The sequence below is a fragment of the Heterocephalus glaber genome, unplaced genomic scaffold, assembly GCF_053883595.1.
Source record: "Heterocephalus glaber isolate CG9 unplaced genomic scaffold, H.glaber_assembly_v1.0 deba00001497, whole genome shotgun sequence".
Taxonomy (NCBI): Eukaryota; Metazoa; Chordata; class Mammalia; order Rodentia; family Bathyergidae; genus Heterocephalus; species Heterocephalus glaber.
In genome coordinates, this window is record NW_028258320.1 from 15,944,312 (window position 1) to 15,964,369 (window position 20,058).

A 20,058-nucleotide genomic window follows, 5' to 3' on the forward strand; every position below is an offset into this window, starting at 1 on the left:
AGGAAAGTTTTCTTGCTAGACGGCATTGCTAAGCAGGGTGAAGTTTAGAGTGTTTCTTTAATTCGTTGAAGGACTGTCCATTAGGTTTACTTGTAAATTTCCAATAGATTTAAAGACCATTTGGCTGAGCACAGTGGTACATGCCTATAATCCCAGCTACTCTGGGGGCTGAGGTAGGATTGTAGGTTCAAGGCCAGCCTGGCAACTTATTGAGACTGTCTCAAAATTAAAAGAGCTGGGGATGTAACTCAGTGATAGAATGTGTACCTAGCACACATGAAGCCCTGGGTTCAATCTCCAGTATTATGAAGGGGAAAAAAAAAGAAAAAAAGACTACTTGCACTCTTAGGATTCAAAGTTCCTCCAAGGACTTCTGATCATGTGATCTTTAGGCATTTCATCTGTTCCTTGTCCTGCTCAGTTGCATCATAAGCATTTTGTTTTCCAGTATTCAGTGTTTTCTTGGCAAGTGAACTCAAGGTGACTGAAGCAGTAGGCTCCTGAAAGATTAGGAAAGGAAAGCTAAGTTGTAGAGCTGCCTTCCCTTCCCCTCCCCTCCCCTCTCTTCCCTGCGTCTTCCCTCCTCTCCTCTTTCCTTTTTCTGCAATAGTAGGGTTGTAACTGAGGACCTCATGCATGGTAGGCAGATGTTCTACTTGTATCTGGGGAGATACCTGAGTTATATCTCCAGACCTTTTTTTTTTTTTTTTGAGACAGGGTCTCGCTTTACAGTTCAGGCTGGTCTTAAACTCACTATGTAGCCCAAGCTGACCTCGAATTTAGGGTGATCCTCCTACCTCAGCCTCCCAAGGACTGGGATTACAGGTGTGTGCCACCTGTACTGTCACACCTGGCATCCCCAGACCTTTTTGTTGTGAGACAGAGTCTTACCAAGTTGCAGAGGTTGGCCTTGAACTTGTGATCCTCCTGTCTCAGCTTCCTGAGTAGCTGAGATTGCAGGTGTGCACAACTGTCCTTGTTCTAGCATTTCCTTTTCTAAATGGGTATTAGCGCAAACTATAGGTGAGAGCACTAAGGAGAAAGAGAAAGTGGAAAAGAGCAATAAAATATGAGAGTTACTAAGATAATAAACTGGGAATTATCTATAGGTTTGTTTTCCCCTTAGTTTGTTAGTCAGTCATCTTCAAGTTGAACTAGGTAGATACTTCAGTGCATTGTCATTGTCATATTTAGAGTTGATTCTGGTCAGCCAGGGATTTAGCTCAGTGGTGCCACCGCCTGCCTTGCAAGCGCAAGGTCTCGGGTTCGATCCCCGGTACCAAAAAAAAAAGAAAGATGGTATTTAGAGTTGAGTCTGGTCTACCAGTGAGGTCTTGACTTGGCACATCAACAACAGGGCAATTCTCTCATTTTCTTCTCTGTAGGTTTTTGTTTGTTTGTGTAATGTTACTGGGACTAAACCCAGGCCCTCATGCATGCTAGGCCAGTGCTCTACCACCCAGCCACATCCCCACCTCTAGTTTTTTTGTTTTTATTTATTTATTTATTTTTAAGAGTTAGCAGTGGGCTGGAGTGTAGCTCAGAGGTAGAGCACTTCCCTAGCGTGCTTGAGGTCCTGGGTTCAATCTTTAGCATTGCCTCAAAAGTAAATAGCGACAACCAACCAAGCAAACAAAAAGCCCGGTGTAATTCTACCTTAAGAAAATCCCAGCATGTATAAGAGCTTTAAAACAAATTGTATTTTTTCTTATGTTTGCACTTAGAAGTTTTTCGTTTGTTTTAGTCTAACGTGCATTAGAGGACTTTACCAAACAGATGGGTGCATTTGTAAGCAGGATGGAGGCTGGGAGATAGAACTTTTCCTCTTGCCTGTGTCTTCTTCCCTGGTTAGGAATGATAACCGTATCCTGACCTTTGCACTGTCATATCCTTAGTTGTGTTGTATCACAGAAATGTGTATCTCCAAAGATACTTTAGGGAAACCAAGATATATCATGTGCAGGTACAAACACCCAAGGATAAATGTAAACGAATTGTATACCTAAAGTGTACCAATAAAATTAATTTTAAAAAAAAGATACTTTAGGGAAATGGTTTGTGTGTCGAGGGGGAGGATCTGGCTCTCCAAAGCAGTTCACATCTGAATCCCCAACACTGGGACTGTTGCCTTACACAGCCAAAAGGACTTTGAGGTGTGATTGGGTCACAGATCTTAGGTGGGAAGGTTGTCCTGCATTATGCAGGTGAGCTCAGCATGGCACAAGGGTCCTTGGAGGAGGGGGCAGGAAGGTCCAGGTCACGGTAGGGATTATGGGGCTGTCGAATGGCCTCTAGAGGTCGAGGAAGGGGTTCTGTTCCAGAGCCTCCAAGAGGAAGATGGCACTGCCAACTCATTTTAGACTTCTGACCTCCTAAAGATAGTAGGGTGATAAATTTGTGTTGTTGAAACCACTCAGCAGTAATTTGTTACAGCAGGAATATATGAGGAGCTAATATGGGAGATCATTTTATTTTATTTTATTTTTTGGGGGGATCAAACTCTGGACCTTGTGCTTGGGAGGTGGGCGGCAGCACCACTGAGCTAAATCCCTGGCCCATGGGAGATCATTTTAAACTTCCAGAAATGTGAAACTAAGAATGGAACGAGATACCCAGATTGCTAGTGATCATATTTTACTCTATTTATCATTCTCTTTCTGGATTTTCTTTCTTTCTTAGCTACTTTAGAGTGAGTTGCATATGTCATAGTTCTTTACCCCGAAATATGTCAGCGTGTATTTCCCAAGAATAGGAGTTTTTTAAACATAGTTACAATACGGTTGTCAATATATTTAAATATTGGTAGCTTTATCTGCTTTACTATCCACATTCTAATTTTATCAATTAATCTGACAATGTCCTTTGTAGCATTTTTTTTCTCTGTACAAAATCTAGTGTGGGATTAGATTTTGTCATGTCTCTAGTTTCCACAGCCTTTTTTTGCCTTTCTTGACATTAATTTTTTTAAATAGCAAACTCCTCATTTTGAGTTTGTCTGATATTTCTTCATAAGTAGACTTAGCTGTACATTTGTGAGTGAACATTGCATAGTGATAATGTGTCCTTCTCGAGATGTACAGTGCCCCTCAGTGGGGATGTGAATTTTGACACCGTGTAGTCAAGGTGTTGATTAATTTCCTTACATATAGTTACTGTTAGTTTTTTTTTTTTCAACCCATACACAATTGTGGGAAGACATACTTCTCAACACAACTTTTCCTTAGATTTGGAAGCCTATGGCAATTATTGCCAGAATCTTGCTATATGTTTGCAAAATTATGATTTTTCCAACTCTAGTATTTTTTTATATCAGTTGACATTTATTATTCTACTGTAAAAACCCTCTTTTTCATCTGCTATCTGTGTAGCGATCAGTTGATGCAGAAACAGATATTTATTTTTTTTCAATAGCCTATAAAGTTACTACACTTACTAATTATTTTGGTGCTCAGAATGTCTCTTATTTAACCAGTGGGGGAGCCCTTCAAACTGGTTCCTGTGTTAGTGACAAGCTTGCTGTTTTTTCATTCCAATATTGTCATACTTTCTGGCATAATAAGATGTTCTAGGCTTATGTTACAGTTCCCTGCCCAGGTTTTAGAATTAGCCATTGTGACAAGGAGCCTAGTTCCTTTTAGTAGGAAGTGGTATTGAGACCAGAACATGGGTGCTAGATATGCAAAGGATCTCTTTGGTTCTAAGCCCTTTTAGTAGACAGATCTAGGAAACCCATGCATGTATGTGCAATATTTATGCATGTACATATTTTCCTTCTCTCTCTCTCTCTCTCCTTTTCTTTTCTTTCTTTCGGTATCAGGCATTGAACTTGGGACACTCAGTGGTTCCGCCGCCTGCCTCAAAAGTGCAAGGATCAGACTTCAATCCCCGGTACCAAAACTGGTCCCAGCCCATCTGCACAGGGTCTTTCTTTCTTTTTTTTCACAGGGTCTTTCTTACTCTGCCCCATCCCATATTTGTATGTCCCTCCTGCAGTGCAGTTCTGGCTTCTGGTCCCATGATACATATAAAGTACTTTTAATTTGTTTTGCCCATACCTCTACAATACATAAACCTACTAAAAAGGATTCAGAAAAAAATAAAAAGAGTTCAGGATTTGTTTGCAGTTCTCTCCCCAACTGCTACCCCAAACTGAGATACAAAGTCAAATATTGGGTTTATTTGTTCATTTTTAGCTCACTTTCAAATTTAGTTTTCTTTCCTTTATATACTTGTTTATTTTAATTAATTAATTTTGAGACAGGGTCTTACTATGTAGTTCAAGCTGCCCTTGAACTCACTAGGTAGCTCAGGCTGGCCTTGAACTCATGGCAATCCTCCTGCTTCAGCCTCCCGAGTGCTGGGATTACAGGTGTGCATCATGATGCCCAGCCTGATAATTTTATTTTTGAATATGTAGATAATCAACATACTTCCAGAAGTCAAAACTATTTGAAAAGGATACTCAGAAGTGTCACATTCGTGTGTCTCTGGTCCCATTCTTCCCATGTCCCTTGTAGCTAACCCACCTTCCTTCTCTGGTTTATTTGTCCTGTTTTCCTTTCTGTAAAGATAAGCAGACCTATGTATATATATATATTTTTTGTTGTTGTTGTTGTTGTTACCAAACTCGGGTCCTTGTGCTTGCAAGGCAAGCGGTGGAACCACTGAGCTAAATCCCCGGCCCTGCACTGTAAATTTATGTTCAACTTTCTGTGTAACTACTAAACAGTTTTTCAAAGTAGCTGCCCCGTTTCACATTTCCATTTTACATAGCTGAGAGACTGCTCAGTTATTCTGTTTCCTCATCAGCATTTATTAGTTTTTCCTTTTGATTATAGTCATTCCAGTAGGTTTGAAGTGATAACTCATTTTGGTTTTGGTTTGCATTTCCTTAATGACTAATAATGTCAAGCATCTTGTCATGTGTTTTAGTGATTATATATCTATCTTCTTTGGTGAAATATATATTCACATCTTTTCACTTTAAAATTAGATTATATATCTTTTATTATTGAATCTTGAGACATTTTAATATATTTACATTTATCACATATAATTTATAAATATTTTTATTCAAAATATTTTTCTGTGTAGCTTGTCTTTTCATTTTCTTAATGGTGTCTTTTTGTTTGTTTGTTTGTTTGTTTTTTGGGTTTTTTTGGTATCAGGGATTGAACTCAGGACCTTGTGCTTTCAAGGCAGGCGCTGGAACCACTGAGCTAAATCCCTGGCCCTTTAATGGTGTCTTTTAGAGCACAGATTTTTAATTAATTTATTTATTTTGGTACCGGGGATCGAACTCGGGTCCTTGCGCTTGCACAGCAGGTGGCGAAACCACAGAGCTAAATCCCCAGCCCTAAAGCACAGATTTTTAATTTTGATGATTCAATTTATCAATTTTTTTTTCTCTTGTGGGTCATGCTTTTGGTGTTATGTCTTAGAAAAGGAGTATATTAAAGCCACATTTATTAGCTGAGCATTGTGGTGTATGCTGATAACCCCAGAACTCTGGGAGACTGAGGCAGAAGGGTCACAAGTTCAAGCCCATGCTGGGAAAGTTAGTGACTTAGCAAGACTGTGTCTCAAAATGAAAGAGAAAAAAAGAGCTAGGAATGTAGCTCAGTGCAAAGATCTGGGTTCAGTCCCGAGTACCACAAAAACAATTTTTTTTCATAGCATTATGAGATTAGCTCTATTCCAAAATCTGGCAGTTAGACCCATTCATTGTGTGAGTTTTGCTGAAATGCATGCAGATTTGCTTCTGGTTAGTGGTCCTGTTCCAGCCTCCTTTGGGTAGCTGTTACCAGCAAGACGATATGTTGATCAAAAGTACAGGCTTTGGAACCCGTACTACTGTACTTGAGTTTGAATTTTTACTTTATTCCTTCCTAGCAATATTGCCTTAGGAGAGTGGCTTAATTTGTCAGTGCCTCAGTTTCCTCATCTGTAAAATATGGACATTATAGTCCTTTTCTAAGGTGGCATCTATGAAAAATGACTGTAGTGTGAATGTGACACAAGACTGTAATCCCAGTGCTCGGGCAGCTGAGACAGGAGGATTGAGAGTTTGAGGCCAGGCTGGCTTACATAGGGAGCTCTAGACCAGACTGACTACAATGCAAGACTCTGTCTTAAAAAAACAAAACAAAACCCTATATCAGAGTAAAGAGTCACAAAATATTAGCTGTTACCAAGGAACCAGTTCCTGTCTCCATCCTGGAGTCCCTGGGGGGCTCTGCATGCTTTTTCTAGAATGACAAGTTGTGCCATGGATTAGAGCAGCTGGGCTGATAAGCCTTGCACTTAGCCTTCCGTGACATTTTTAAGGGTTACATTTTTAAGGCCAATTGTTCTTTAAAATGACTCATTAAATGAGGCAATTTGTGTTGATATGTAGAATCACAAACCTCTTCATCAGATGTAAAAATAGCTCAAGCTCCATTAACACTTAGGAAGCGAATAATCTATTAACCACTGTTGCCAAGGCAAAAATTAGGCAGTAAGTTTTAGCCAAACCAACAACAGGATGCAAGCTATCTGCATTTGATAAATACATTTCTGTGCCTTAGGGGTGTTTTATTACACCCGGGATACAATTGTGGAGCTTGAAATTCAAAGATAGAATTCTTACTTTGCTCCTTTTTTCTTGCTTTCACTTCCAGAATGAGATTAATGAAGTTTGGGACTTACCTACCTTTAAAAGGGATTCACGATCTGAGTGTAGTATGAAGAATTTATAAAGAACTCTTACAATTCAGCAATAAGAAAACTTAAAAATGGGCAAAGAATTTAAATAGATATGTTTCCAAAAATAAACAAATGTTCAATGAATGCATAAAAAGATGTTCAGCATCATTGGTCACCATGGAATGCAATTCATAACCGAAGCACAGTAACTCTTCATACTCAGTAAGATGGCTGTAATAAAAAAAAGTTTTGCTTTTTTTTTTTTTTTGGTACTGGGGATCGAACTCGGGTCCTTGTGCTTGCGCAGCAGGCGGCGAAACCACTGAGCTAAATCCCTGGCCCAATAAAAAAAAGTTTAAAGAAATGAAAATAAATGTTGGTAAACATGCATAGAAGCAGGACCCTTCATGCATTGCCACTGTGATAGGAACACACAATAGTTCAACCAATGTGGAACGTGGTTTGGTGGCTCCTTAAAAACTTAAACCTAGGGCCAGGGATTTAGCTCAGTGGTTCCGCCGCCTTCCTTGCAAGCACAAGGTCCCAAGTTCCATCTCTGGTACCAAAAAAAACCCCAACTTAAACCCAGGGACTAGGGTGGAGCTCAGTGTAGAGCAGTAGAGCATGTGCTTAGTATGTGCAAGGCCTCGAGTTCAATCCCCAGCACCAAAAAAAAAAAAGAGAGAAGGTTAAAGAGGATTACCATGTGATCCAACATTTACACTCCTGGGTATATATCCAAAGAAACTGAGAGCATGCTTTAACACATACTTGTATACAAATGTTCAGAGCAACATTATTCATGACAGTCTTATAAACAAATTGTGTATATATGTACACTAGAATATTATTCAACCCTAGAAAGGAATGAAGTGTATGCAAAGTGTGATCAAAGCATATGGTGAATGTATAAATTAAAAAATTTTTATTACAGTAAGAGACACATTGCCATTTATCCCCCCTTGCTTCAAACACACTTGTCCCATTGTTCTTGCCACTTTTGAAGCAGCTCTGGAAGTTCTCTTTGTGAATGTCTTTAGTTGCACTATTATGGGTCCCTTGCTGTCCTAAATTGATTCAAAACAATTACCTTTCGTGGTCATTTTTACTTTAGGGAATAGCCAAAAGTCAAGTGCCAAATCTGGTGAATAAGATGGATGAGGACACGCCGTAATGTTTTTATGAGTCTGCCTTTCTGTTGGAGGGCATTAAGTAGCAGCATTCATCGTATTTTTGATCATACCTTGTAAAGACATTCCCCAAAGAGGACTTATAGTACTATTTCAGAAAGTGGCAAGACTGATGGAAAAGTGTAGTCAAAGTGAGGGGGAGTATTTTGAGCAGGATTGATAGCAATATGTCTTTTACTATCATAAAATTTAAAAAATTTAAATGCACCATTTTTTTTAATCAACCTATGTATGTACATATGTACAACTTGGATCAAACTGGAAAACATTATGCTGCTGGGCATGGTGGCACACACCTATAATCTCAGTACTCAGGAGCTTGAGGCAGGAGGATCATCACCAGTGTGAGGCTAGCCTGGGCTACAGAATGAGTTTAAGACCCTGTCTCAAAAAACCAACCCAAAAACATTATGCTAAATGAAAGCAGCCAGTTAAAAGGTCATATATTTTGGTATATGATTACTTTTCTATGCTCTGTCCAGAATAGGCAGATTCAAAGAGACAGGAAGCAAATTAGACATTACCAGGGGATGGGGAATGATTATTTATGCAGTGGCTATATAGTGTTTTTATGGTGTGATGAAAAGGTTTTGAAACTAAAGAGAGCTGGAACTTCACAACATTGTGAATATGCTAAATACCACTGAACTATATACTTTAAAGTGGTGAATTGTAGCTTAAATGAATTTCACCTCAGTTTAAAAAAAAAAAAAGAATTCATGAGTTATACACTGTTTAGCTTTTGTGTTTCCCAGAGACAAAGATATTAAAGTGCAAGGAATGATGATGCCAGAAAAGGATGACCATATTTGATGTGGCAACTCCATTGTCTGAATCTCTTTCCAGATTTTTCACTCATCTTGTTTGACAGAATTTATTCTTTATTTCATCTTTTTTTTTTTCTTTTTCAGTGCTGGGGATTGAACCTTAGGGTCTCACACATCCTAGGAAAGCACTGTGTCACTGAACTACGTTCCCAGCCCTTTTTTTTTTGAGACAGGATCATACTAAGTTGCCCAGGGACTCAAATTTATGAACCTCCTGCCTCAGCCTCCCAAATTGCTAGGATTGTAGGCTTGTACCACCAAGTTTGATGCAGAATTAATTAATTTATTTATTTTTGGTACCAGGGATCAAACTTGGGAACTTGCGCTTGGGAGGCAGGTGGAGGAACCACTGAACTAAATCCCCAGCCCCAGAATTTATTTTTAATGAAAATATTACACATGAAAAGATTAAAGTATCTGTAGCCCTTTAGATTTTTATTATATGTAATTTATTTTATAGTTAGGTCCTTAATCCATTTTGAATCGATTGTTATATATCATAGTGTACCACCTTCCTTCTTTTACATGTGGATATATTCACTTGTCCCAGCACAATTGTTGAAGAGACTGTTCTTTTCCTGAGTAGCCTTGTGCCTTGTGGAAAATCAGTTGGCCACATACATGTGGGCTTATGTCTGTGGCCTCCATTCTACTCTTGCCATTGCATTTGCATAGGCTGAGTTTCTTATTTCTCTCCCTTTTGATAACAGGATCGTGGAGTTGACAGCTCCGTTTTCCAAAATTCCAAAAAGCTTCACCTCACGATTGGGATGTTGGTGCTTCTAAGTGAGCAAGAGATCCAGCAGACTCGAGAGATGCTCCAGCGGTGTAAGGAGGAATTCATTAAGTGCGTGAGCTGACTTGAGACAGAAACGCTGGGGTGGGGAAAGGGGATCCACTCCGCCTGGCTTCTTTTTGGTATCACAGACTTAGTTTTGGACTAGGCAGCTGAATGACACAAGAACAAGGTTTGTTAATGTACACCCATTTGGAGTACTTAACATTGGACCATTGTCTGAAAGGTTGAAAGTGGATTTAAAGCATATATTTATAAATTTGTATGGGTTCTGCCCTAAATTGTATTTGTTTTGTAGACACATTTTATTCTTTTTTTTGTTTGTTTTGGTACTGGGGATCGAACTTGGGTCCTTGCGCTTGCACAGCAGGCGGCAAAACTACTGAGCTAAGTCCCTGGCCTGACACATTTTATTCTTAAACAGAACATCTCATCATTTTCTCCAAAATAATACATTACTACACACTTAGTGGCCTAACACAACACACTTTATTATCTGTGGGTTAGAAGACTTACATGGATTTCACTGGGCTAAGATCAAGATGTTGCCAGTGATCCTTCCTGGGGCACCCTGGAAAATCCATTTCTTTGCCTTAAACCCCAGCTTCTGGAGGCTGCCCACATTTCTTGGCTAGTAGCCCTTTCCCTCCTCCTTCAACACTAGCTACATGACATCTGTCTGACCCTTGTGTTGTCACATCTTCCTGTGGCCACAGCAGGAACAGTCTTTAAGGACTCGTGTGATCTGAATGAGCCAACCTGGGTCATCCAGGTAAATCCCCTGAATGAGTCTCCTTAACTAGAATTGCACCTGCAAGATATGCTAGATACATTCTTACAAATTCTAGAGGTCGTGAGTATCTGCCTGCCACGGTAACTCAAGCAGATAGCGTCATCCCCTGGGAAAATTTTCACTGTATTTCAGGAACACTTTCTTTTTTTTTATCTTTTAAGATGAGGTCTTACCGTATTATCCAGGCTGATCTTGAACTCACAGTTCTCCTGCATCAGCCTTCCAAGTAGCTGGGACTACAGAGATGTACCACAACACTTAGTCTTATTTTTCAATCTTTTTTTTTTTTTTTTTTTTGGTACCAGGTATCGAACTCAGGTCCTTGTGCTTGCGCAGCAGGTGGCAAAACCACTGAGCTAAATCCCTGGCCCTTAGTCTTATTTTTCTTTAAGCAAGGAATTTTATTTGAATCAGTAAGGATATCAGAAACTGACTGGGCAACATGGGGACAGAGGTATTATTCTTTTTTACTATAAAATTTTAATTTATACATGTATCTGATATCACAGCTTTATTTCAAAGAACCATATCTTCCACTTCCTTTACTTAAGATTAATGAAGAAATTTGAAAGCTGACTCACTGGTGTAGGTTTTTAAAAATTCCATTGTTGGCCGTGTGTGGTGGTACTCACTTGTAATCTCAGCACTAGGGAGGCTGAGGCAGGAGGAGTCTGTGAGTTCAAGGCCAGCCTGTGCTACATAGTGAGTTCAAGGCCAGCCTGAGCTCCTATCTCAAAAAAAAGAAAAAAATTCCATTGTTATATAGTATAGGTCCTGCACAATGGTTTTTTTTTTTTTTTTTTAAAGACAGGGTCTCGCTATGTATTTCAGGCTGTCCATGAACACATCATGTAACCCAGGCTAGCCTTGAACTCATTGCAATCCTCCTGCTTTAGCCTCCAAGTGCTGGGATTACAGATGTGCATCACCACACCTGGCTGACAGGTCTTACACACTGCTAATATGGCTTTGTAGAAATAAGTTACTTTCTTACTGGATAGAGCAAGGCAAAATTTTTATCTAGTTATGTTGTACATGAAACTGTAATACAATCACTTTTTTTTTTTTTGGTACCAGGAATTGAACTCAGGTCCTTGTGCTTGGGAGGCAAGTGGCAGAACCACTAAGTCAAATCCCTGCCCCTTACAATGACTTTTGTTTGGTACTGGGGATCAAACTCAGGTCCTTGCGATTGCGCAGCGGGGGGCAAAACCACTGAGCTAAATCCCCGGCCCTACAATGACTTATTCTGGGCCCCATTATCCCTTTTTACTAATTGTTTCAAAGAAATGGTGTTTTTCTTGAGCAGAATCATAACCTGTTTGAGTTTTATTTTTTTTATTTTTTTTATTTTTTTTTGGTACTGGGGATCGAACTCGGGACCTTGTGCTTGCGAGGCAGGCACCAGAACCACTGAGCTAAATCCCCAGCCCACCTGTTTGAGTTTTACATTCTGCTTGTCTTTTCTGATCCGAGAAAGTAGAGAACCCTTCTTGTCATTTGCTCAGTGACGGGCATGCCTCTTTTCTCTCTCTTTTTTTTGGTACTGGGGATTGAACTCAGGTCTTTGAGCTTGTGCAGCAGGTGCCGGAACCACTGAGCTAAATCCCTGGCCCCTCTTTTCTCTTGATCTTACATAAATTCAAAAGAATTTGGTGCACATCATTGGATATTTGCAGTTTTCCTCTTATAAACTGAAACTTTATTCTTTATCTTACAAAGCAGAATAATTTTACCTGGTTAGAGTTCTGATACTTTAACATATTTCCAGTTCTCTTTTTGCTAAATTGAAAGCAGCTGCATTTTCTTGGTTGCCTTTGGGATAATCCTGCTACAGTTCAAAAGTAGATAAAATATTTGTTTAAAGAGGCATTTGTTCTTACCTTATGAAAATCAGGTCACAGGGTTCTAATCACTGGAGCTTTAGCCTGAGCTATGTAAAGATTTAGCTGAGTTTTCCTTTTTGTGTCTCTTGGTGCCTTTTGTGACTAAATGCCAAGACTGAGCCCTTAAGCATGTCAGAGTTGGAGTGCATGGGGAATAACGAACAGTCTTAATAGTTCCTAAGAATTTTTGACATGACAGGATGAAAACAGTAATTGTAGTTTTTCAAATTCAGCAAAGCTTTTGAAATAGGACAAAGTTACCCTGCCAAAAAATCTGCAGTGTGTGCAAAAATCTGTTTGAAGATGCTCTTTTCAGAACGCTGGAAAGACTTGAAATCAGTAAGTGAAATAAAGCAAGCCTCCTCCAACTCTTGCACTTGTTTATAAAATGTATAGTGTACCCAGGTGGCACACCCTGTAATCCCAGCACTCTGGAAGGCTGAGGCAGGAGGATATAGCCCAGCCTGGAAAAACTTAGCAAGAGCCTATCTCCAAAAGAGGGGCCAGGAGGGGTCGGGGATTTAGCTCAGTGGTTCCACCACCTGCCTCGCAAGCGCAAGGTCCCAAGTTCGATCCCCAGTACCAAAAAAAAGAGGGGGAGCAGGGGGCTGGGGGCTGAGATATACAGTGGCTCAGCGTGAAGGCCCTGGATTCAACCCTGTAGCTCCCCAGCCCTAGTGTTTAGTGCAAAATTAACTTACTTCTGAGGAAGATGAGAACCAGAATTGGTTATTTGGATTGGTTGGAGAAGACTTTTCTATTAGTGGAAGAGATGTCTCAAAAAAGAAAAAACAAGAGACATAGTACTTTTATTAAAGCCCTGGTAAGTAAATTGTATCATCTAACTTCTTTTTTTTGGGAACCGGGACTGGAACTCAGGGCCTTTTGCTTGCCAGGCAGGCACTGTGGCACTGAGCTACAACCCCAGCCTTCATCTAACTTCTTTGCTTATTCTTGCTCTTTGATCTCAACCTTTGCACTTGATGTACTACTGAGAATGAATGTCAATACATAATGGTATTCTTTTTTTTTTTTTTTTTTGGTACTGGGATCGAACTCAGGTCCTTGCGCTTGCGCAACAGGCGGCAGCACCACTGAGCTAAATCCTGGCCCCATAGTGGTATTCTAACCTCAACCTTTTATGATGTAAAGATCCTAAATTAAAATGTGGAAAGGAAAACACAGAATAAATTGGCCTGTACACAGTGTGAAGTACCTTAATTTGAGGGCATTTTAGATTAGTGTATTAAAATAAAAGTGGGGCTGGGCCTGTAACTCTGTTGGGAAAGCGGTTGCCCAGCAGGCACAAGACTGGGCTCATGCCTCAGCAATGCTAATTAATTATTATGAAATGAATTAACTGCATTATGTTGGAATTTGCTTAAAACTGCAATGCTATGTAGAGATTTAAAAGAAATGGGTAGGCCTGAGGATTTAGCTCAGTGGTTCCACCACCTGCCCCACAAGCACAAGGACCTGAGTGTGGTCCCCAGTACCAAAGAAAAGAAAAGAAATGGGTGGTTGAATGTTTTAAATTTCGGGGTCCTTTTTGAATGAGAGGGAGCTATCCAGCTGGAAACAGGGTTTTCATTTTAGTTCTTAGGCTGCAGGCTTCTGTAGCTCTATAGATTTTGAATGAATTATTCAGTGTTTAGTAAATGCTGAAGCTCTGAATGTGTCCCCTGTGACTTCTCTGCGAAATGTAGGACAGAGGCAGTGCTGTGACAAACACTCTGAACTTCTTTAGCTCCAGTGTCGCCCTGCCTGTGTCTGGGGTCCAGCCAGATATGTTTAAAAGGGACGAGAAAGAGGAGAGGAGAGGCGAAAAAATACCCATGAACAAATGTTTATTCCTAATCGCTGCTTCGGGTGTCACTTAGTTGGAAAGTGGCGTAGTTGGACCACCAAGGCAAAGAATACTCATCAGGCAAACCGAATGGGTTTCTCCCCTGCTCTTCCACCTCCCTTTTGATATTGTCTTAGGGTAGGTTGTGAGAATTTCTGTTTCTACTCATAGAGTAGTCTTTGGATCCCGTTACCTTATTTCTTTTTTTCTTGTTATTGGATCCTTAAATCTAAGGATTTAAGGTAGTTTATAGTAAAGACAGAATCAAAAGAAATATTAAAGTCAGGAGGCTGGAGTGTAGTGCCTCAGTGGCAGAGCACTTGGTTTGGCGGGCCTGAGGCCCTGGGTTGGATCTTGAACAAGAAACATGTCAATAAGTAAATAAATAAATGGGGTCGGGTGTCAGAAAACATACAGGTGGAATGGAGAGAAAATTTTACCTGAAAATCAAGGTAAGAACATTATTGTGCTGTAGTGTTAAAATTTGGTATTTTCTGTCACCATGATACTATTTGAACTAAATTCTTTTTTTTTTTTTGGTACCAGGGATTGAACTTCTTGGGACTTTGCGCTTGTGAGGCAGGGGGCGGAACCACTGAGCTAAATCCCTGGCCTTAATTGAACTAAATTCTAAAAAGAAAACACTGGTTTATTATAGTTCTTACCTGATAAAAAGCAATATAACCATTTTCATTTTTAGCCCATGAAAAAAAATTTTGGTTAATTTTAATGTAAAGAACAGAGTCAGAGCCAGGAGATGCACACCTCCTAGCATTTGGGAGGCTGAGGCAGAAGGATCACAAATTCAAGCCCAGCCAGGGCTACATAGTAAGTTCAAGGCCGGTCTGGACTACATAGTGAGACCCTGTTTCAAAACACAATCCCCCTTCCCAAAAGAATTTTGCTTCTTCAGCTGTGATTGATTATTGTCTTGGTTACTTTCTTGTTGCTGAGACACAATAGCTGACACCCACAATTTAAAGAAGGAGAGGTTGATTTTGGCTCATGGTTTGTAGAGCTTTCAGTCCATAGTTGGCTGGCTGAAGGCAGAGGGGCAGGCCAGAGGAGGCTTGCTCAGGGCAGGGCAGGCAGGAAGCAGTGAGAGATATCAAGGGAGAAGGGAGGAAGATGCATTAAGAGACCCACCTGTGCATGCCTGAGGCTTTGAAGACCTCTAGATAGAAACCATAACATTTATGTAGTTGAATTCATAACTTTCCCTAGAATGGGCTCCTAGAACTAGAATTCTTACGCAAAATGTTTTAGTTTTTTTTTTTTTTTGCGGTACTGGGGATCGAACTCAGGACCTTGCACTTGCGAGGCAGGCGCGGTGCCATTGAGCTAAATCCCCAGCCCTAGTTTTTATTAGTGTATGTTTGCAGTACTTAATGATTACCTTCCTCACAGGGAGTTGGTACAAGTACATAACACATCTCAATTCTTTTTTCATCCCTTTCCCCCTCCCCTTTTTGAAGGTTTTTCAAGAGACAGGTGGTGTTACTACTGAGCTACACCCCTGGCCCCATTGAAGGTTTTTCATAACTATTGCCGCATTGCTCCTACACATGCAATACCAGTATACACACTTACCATTGTTATGAGTGAAGGCTGTGTGTAACTTGTGGAAATAATGAAGGAAGAGACAGGCCCCTGAGAGACGGGCCAACAGTCAGTGTCTTTGCCAATCACAGCTCTCATCCCTCGGCTTTTTCTCTCAAGGTGCTAGTAAATGTATATTGAGATAAATAATAGTTTGACACTGGGAAACTTTTCCTGTGTTTTCCAGTTTTCTACATTGAATATTTATTAATTTTGAGATTAGGAGGACAGTTAGATAATGTTACTAGAAAAAACCTCACAACTTTGTTTTCATTAACCATATTTGAAAATATAATAGCCCTCTTAGTTTAAACAGTTTTAAGAGTCAAATGTATTTTCTTTTGCAGTGACATTGCAGGGGGCAAACCCCTGGAAGTGGAGATGGCAGGGATAGAATACATGAACGATGACCCTGGAATGGTGGATGTGCTTTACGCCAAAGTCCATATGAAAGATGGCTCCAACAGGTATATTTCTGGGATGTCCCTTTGTTTCAGTTGAGAGGTACCTGAAAGTATATCCTGGAATTCATTTTGATGCCTCTTCTTTAGGATCTTACTGTTTTTAAGAGTGTCTCTATTCTTTCTTCCTTCTTTTTTCTTTTTTAAAAGTAGGCTAGTATGATGAAAGAGGAATTTCTTATAGGAAAAAGTATCAGAATTTTAGTCTGAAAATGATTCAGTTACTTGGATAGTGGGTATTGATAGAAACAACCATGTTTTTGTGGAATTTGTCTTGTATGTTTTCCGGGATAATAGGAGGCAGGAAGGATGGCCTTTTAGGGTGGGAGGTTCAGATAGGACATATACAGTAAATGTAAGGACAATGTGGGGAGTGAAATTTTACCAATATTTTAGGATTATCAAGACTAAATTAATTGATATAAAATGTTTACAACCATGTTCAGCACATACTAACATCACCAAAACATGAAAAATGTTTGCTGTTTTTAATGTTTGTTCTTACCACAACTCCACCCTTTCTGAGGCTCCCAGTCTGTAGACCAGGCCATTTCTGGTTTTTTGGTTTTTTTACTGGGGATCGAACTCGGGACCTTGTGCTTGCGAGGCAGGCGCCGGAACCACTGAGCTACAGCCATTTGAGCTACCAGCCCGACCAGGCCATTTCTGAAGCGACCAGTTCCAGCTTCTACGTGAGGGCCACATGCCAGGTGGTTCAGGGCCTGCGCCGAGCACAGACATCCACCTTGAGTTGGAAATTTGCTTTCATGTGGTTTTTTATTTAGGGAAGGGTAGTACAGAGCTCACACTAAATCCTCTAGAGAAAATCTAGGCAGGCCACCAAACTTACTTGCTTTCCCACAGGATCTCTTAGAAGATTTCTGTTAATTTGAATTGATAATCTCAAATATCTCTTGCAATTCAGTTGGAACTAAATTTTGAGGAGAAGGGAAGAAAAATAGTGTTGAATGGTATAGAATCTATTTTTTTGTGTTCTGTACAGATTTTTTTTTTTTTTTGGTACCGGGGATCAAACTTAGGACCTTGCGCCTGTGAGGCAGGCAACAGAACCACTGAGCTAAATCCTGGCCCCCAGATTTTTTTCCATAGGTACCTAGCATGCGCCCAAAGGGCATAGTAATGACCCTTCCTTACAAACCGGAGAAGTGTTGCTGCTTAGCCTTAGATCATGTGGTAGAACATCCCACAACATTTCCACCAGACTGCATTCGATTTCTGTATGGACCCTCTACTCTGTTCTAAGTCAGAATTATCCAAACACCTTAACAGTATTGTAGATCTACTTACTGTGGATGTGGTAGATTACTTTTCAACTTGTGAATAGAAACAACTTTTTGTCTTATAATCTCTTGAAATTTTAAAAAATTATAAGAACTCCACAGAACTTTTTTTATGGGTTTTTATGGGTTATAGCTATCAGTATTTACTTGTCTTTTTTTTTTTTTTTTTGGTACCAGGGATCCAACTTGGGTCCTTGTGCTTGTGCAGCAGGTGGTGAAACCACTGAGCTAAATCCCTGGCCCAATATTTACTACTTTTTATTTTAATTTTTAAAATATTTACTATTTTAGAAATTAAAGCTGGGAAATTTAATATCTTAATTCCTTGGGTTTTTTTTGAGACAGAGTCTCGCTTGAACCCACTATGTAGCTCAGGCTGGCCTCAAACTCGCAGCAATCCTCCTGCTTCAGCCTCCTGAGTGCTGGGATTTTAGGCATGTACCACCATGTCCAGTGCCTCTTAATTCCTTTAAAAATAATAGAATAATAGTAATAAAATAATTTCTTGTTTTTATAAATAATATATTTCCCATAAACATTCCTCTATCACTCAAAACAAAAGAATGTAGTGAATAGGCATGTTTTACATTTTTGTAACTGTTTAATAGAAAAAAGCTGAGTTCTCATGTGTGTCTGCTTCAGCCTATTGCAATGTGTTGTTTTCACACACACACACACACACACACACACACACACACATGTAATCTGACTGGGAGTATACTTAGTAGCGGAGGAGCACTTGCCTCACACATGAGGCCATGAGTTTTTTGTTGTTTTTTTTTGTGCCGGGGATCGAACTCAGGTCCTTGTGCTTGCACAGCAGGGGGTGAAACCACTGAGCTAAATCCCTGGCCCGAGGCCATGAGTTTAATCCCCATACCATATACACAGACTCACACAGATATGTGGTTGGAAAAGTGAGCCATGAGTTAATAGTCTTTACAGATAATTGTGGCTAATTCATACTGCTCTAAAACTTGACAAGTTATAGTTTCTTAAAGGTTAGTTGCAATGTAGAATCTGAAACCATATCAGCGAACATTTTATACTTTGTTAGCGGTGAAATCTTTTGATCTTTCTTGCATTTTGCCTGAATCTTTAACACATGCTCAATTTTGCAACAGTGTTCTTTTAGAAAATAGTGGTTTGTTGAATTATGCAGATTCTCCAAATGTTGACACATTCTATTATACAGTATTAAAATATATGTTAATGTCTCTGCCAAAATCATAAAAATCTTTTAAGCACCAGGAAGCAGTTAAGCTCATATTGGCAGGTAAACATTTTCCAAATAATTTTCACCTAAGTTTGAATTTTATTGTTGGTAGAAAATACTAACAGTTATTTTCCCTGAAGTTCTTTTTTTTTTTTTTGGTACCAGGGATTGAACTCGGGTCCTTGCGCTTGTGGGGCAGGCGGTGGAACCACTGAGCTAGATCCTCGGGCCCATGAAGTTCTTTTTTGAGAAAATGTCTCCACACAGCCAAGTCTGAATCACCATACTTTATCTATCAGTTGTTCTTTTAAGTAAAAATGGTGCTCCATGGACCAATACTAGTTGAGCTCAGTTACAATTCAGAGAGCTCACACATACTCAGGTGTACAGACCAAGTGCTTCTTGTGGATGACCAAGTTCATCACACAGAGAATTAAAAGGAGGTGCACATAGGGGAAGAAATTTGATAGTTTGTTGTTTTTGTTGCTTTATCAGAGACAAATAAAACTGAACTTTTAAGACTCTGAATGTGTAGGGCCAGGGATTTAGCTCAGTGCTTTCACCACCTGCTGTGCAAGCGCAAGGACCAGAGTTCAATCCCCGGTACCAAAAAAAAAAAAAAGACTCTGAATGTGTAGTGAAGAATATACTAATACAGTTGTGCCACTGCTGTAATTCAAGCTAAGGCACCAGCATTTCATACACTATTATTTTTACACCATCAGTGTGAATGTCACTGCAGTGAAAAAGGCAAATAATGTTCCATGTATGTTGTCATTATTATTATTATTATTTTTTTTGGTGTCAGGGATCGAACTCGGGTCCTTGCGCTTGCGCAGCAGGTGGCGAGACCACTGAGCTAAATCCCCGACCTGTCATTATTACTATTATGATTTGCTAAGAATTAAATCTAGGGCTTTGTGCATGCTGAGCATGGGCTCTACCACTGAGATACTATCTTAGCCACTTTCCTACTACTGCTGGGATAAATACGTAACACCCACAACTTAAAGCAGAGGTTTCTTTTGGCCCAGTTTCAGTCCATGGGTGGCTGGCTGCAAGGCAGAAACAGGAAGGGAGAGGGGGTGGTGAAGGAAAAGGTGCTCAACCAATGAAGGCCAGGAAGCAGAGAGAGGAGGGAGGAAGCAGGGCCAAGCACAGCCTTTCTAGGACCCGCCCTAGTGACCACTGCCAACCAGGCCCCACCTCCTAGCAGCACATTCAGCTGTGAACTCTTCAGTGGATGATTCCACTGTTGAGTGCACCACCCCTATAATCTAGTCACTTTCCACACACAAGAGATTTTGGGGGGACATTTTAGATCTAAACCGTAATAGCTATATCCTCTAGTATTTTAGAAATAGTTTTAACCTCATGGATCCCCTAAAAGAGTCTGGGGGCCTTCAGAGGTCCATAGACCACACTGTGAGAACTTCGAGTTCAAATAAGATTTTAC

At 40.0% G+C, this 20,058-nt stretch overlaps 1 protein-coding gene across 5 annotated transcripts in view; it reads left to right on the forward strand.

Annotated features, from left to right (window-relative positions):
- The window catches only part of Ascc1 (activating signal cointegrator 1 complex subunit 1), a 106,854-nt gene that overhangs the window by 37,864 nt on the left and 48,932 nt on the right, over window positions 1–20,058 (forward strand). For all 5 annotated transcript variants that reach the window (XR_002395598.2, XR_002395599.2, XM_004846239.4 and 2 more), the window contains exons 6-7: window positions 9,415–9,551; window positions 15,972–16,091. Coding sequence is in view for 3 of the 5 variants with exons in the window: in XM_004846239.4 (XP_004846296.2) it covers window positions 9,415–9,551; window positions 15,972–16,091 (257 nt within the window). In the remaining 2 variants the exon portion in view is untranslated. The remainder of the gene's footprint in view (window positions 1–9,414; window positions 9,552–15,971; window positions 16,092–20,058) is intronic.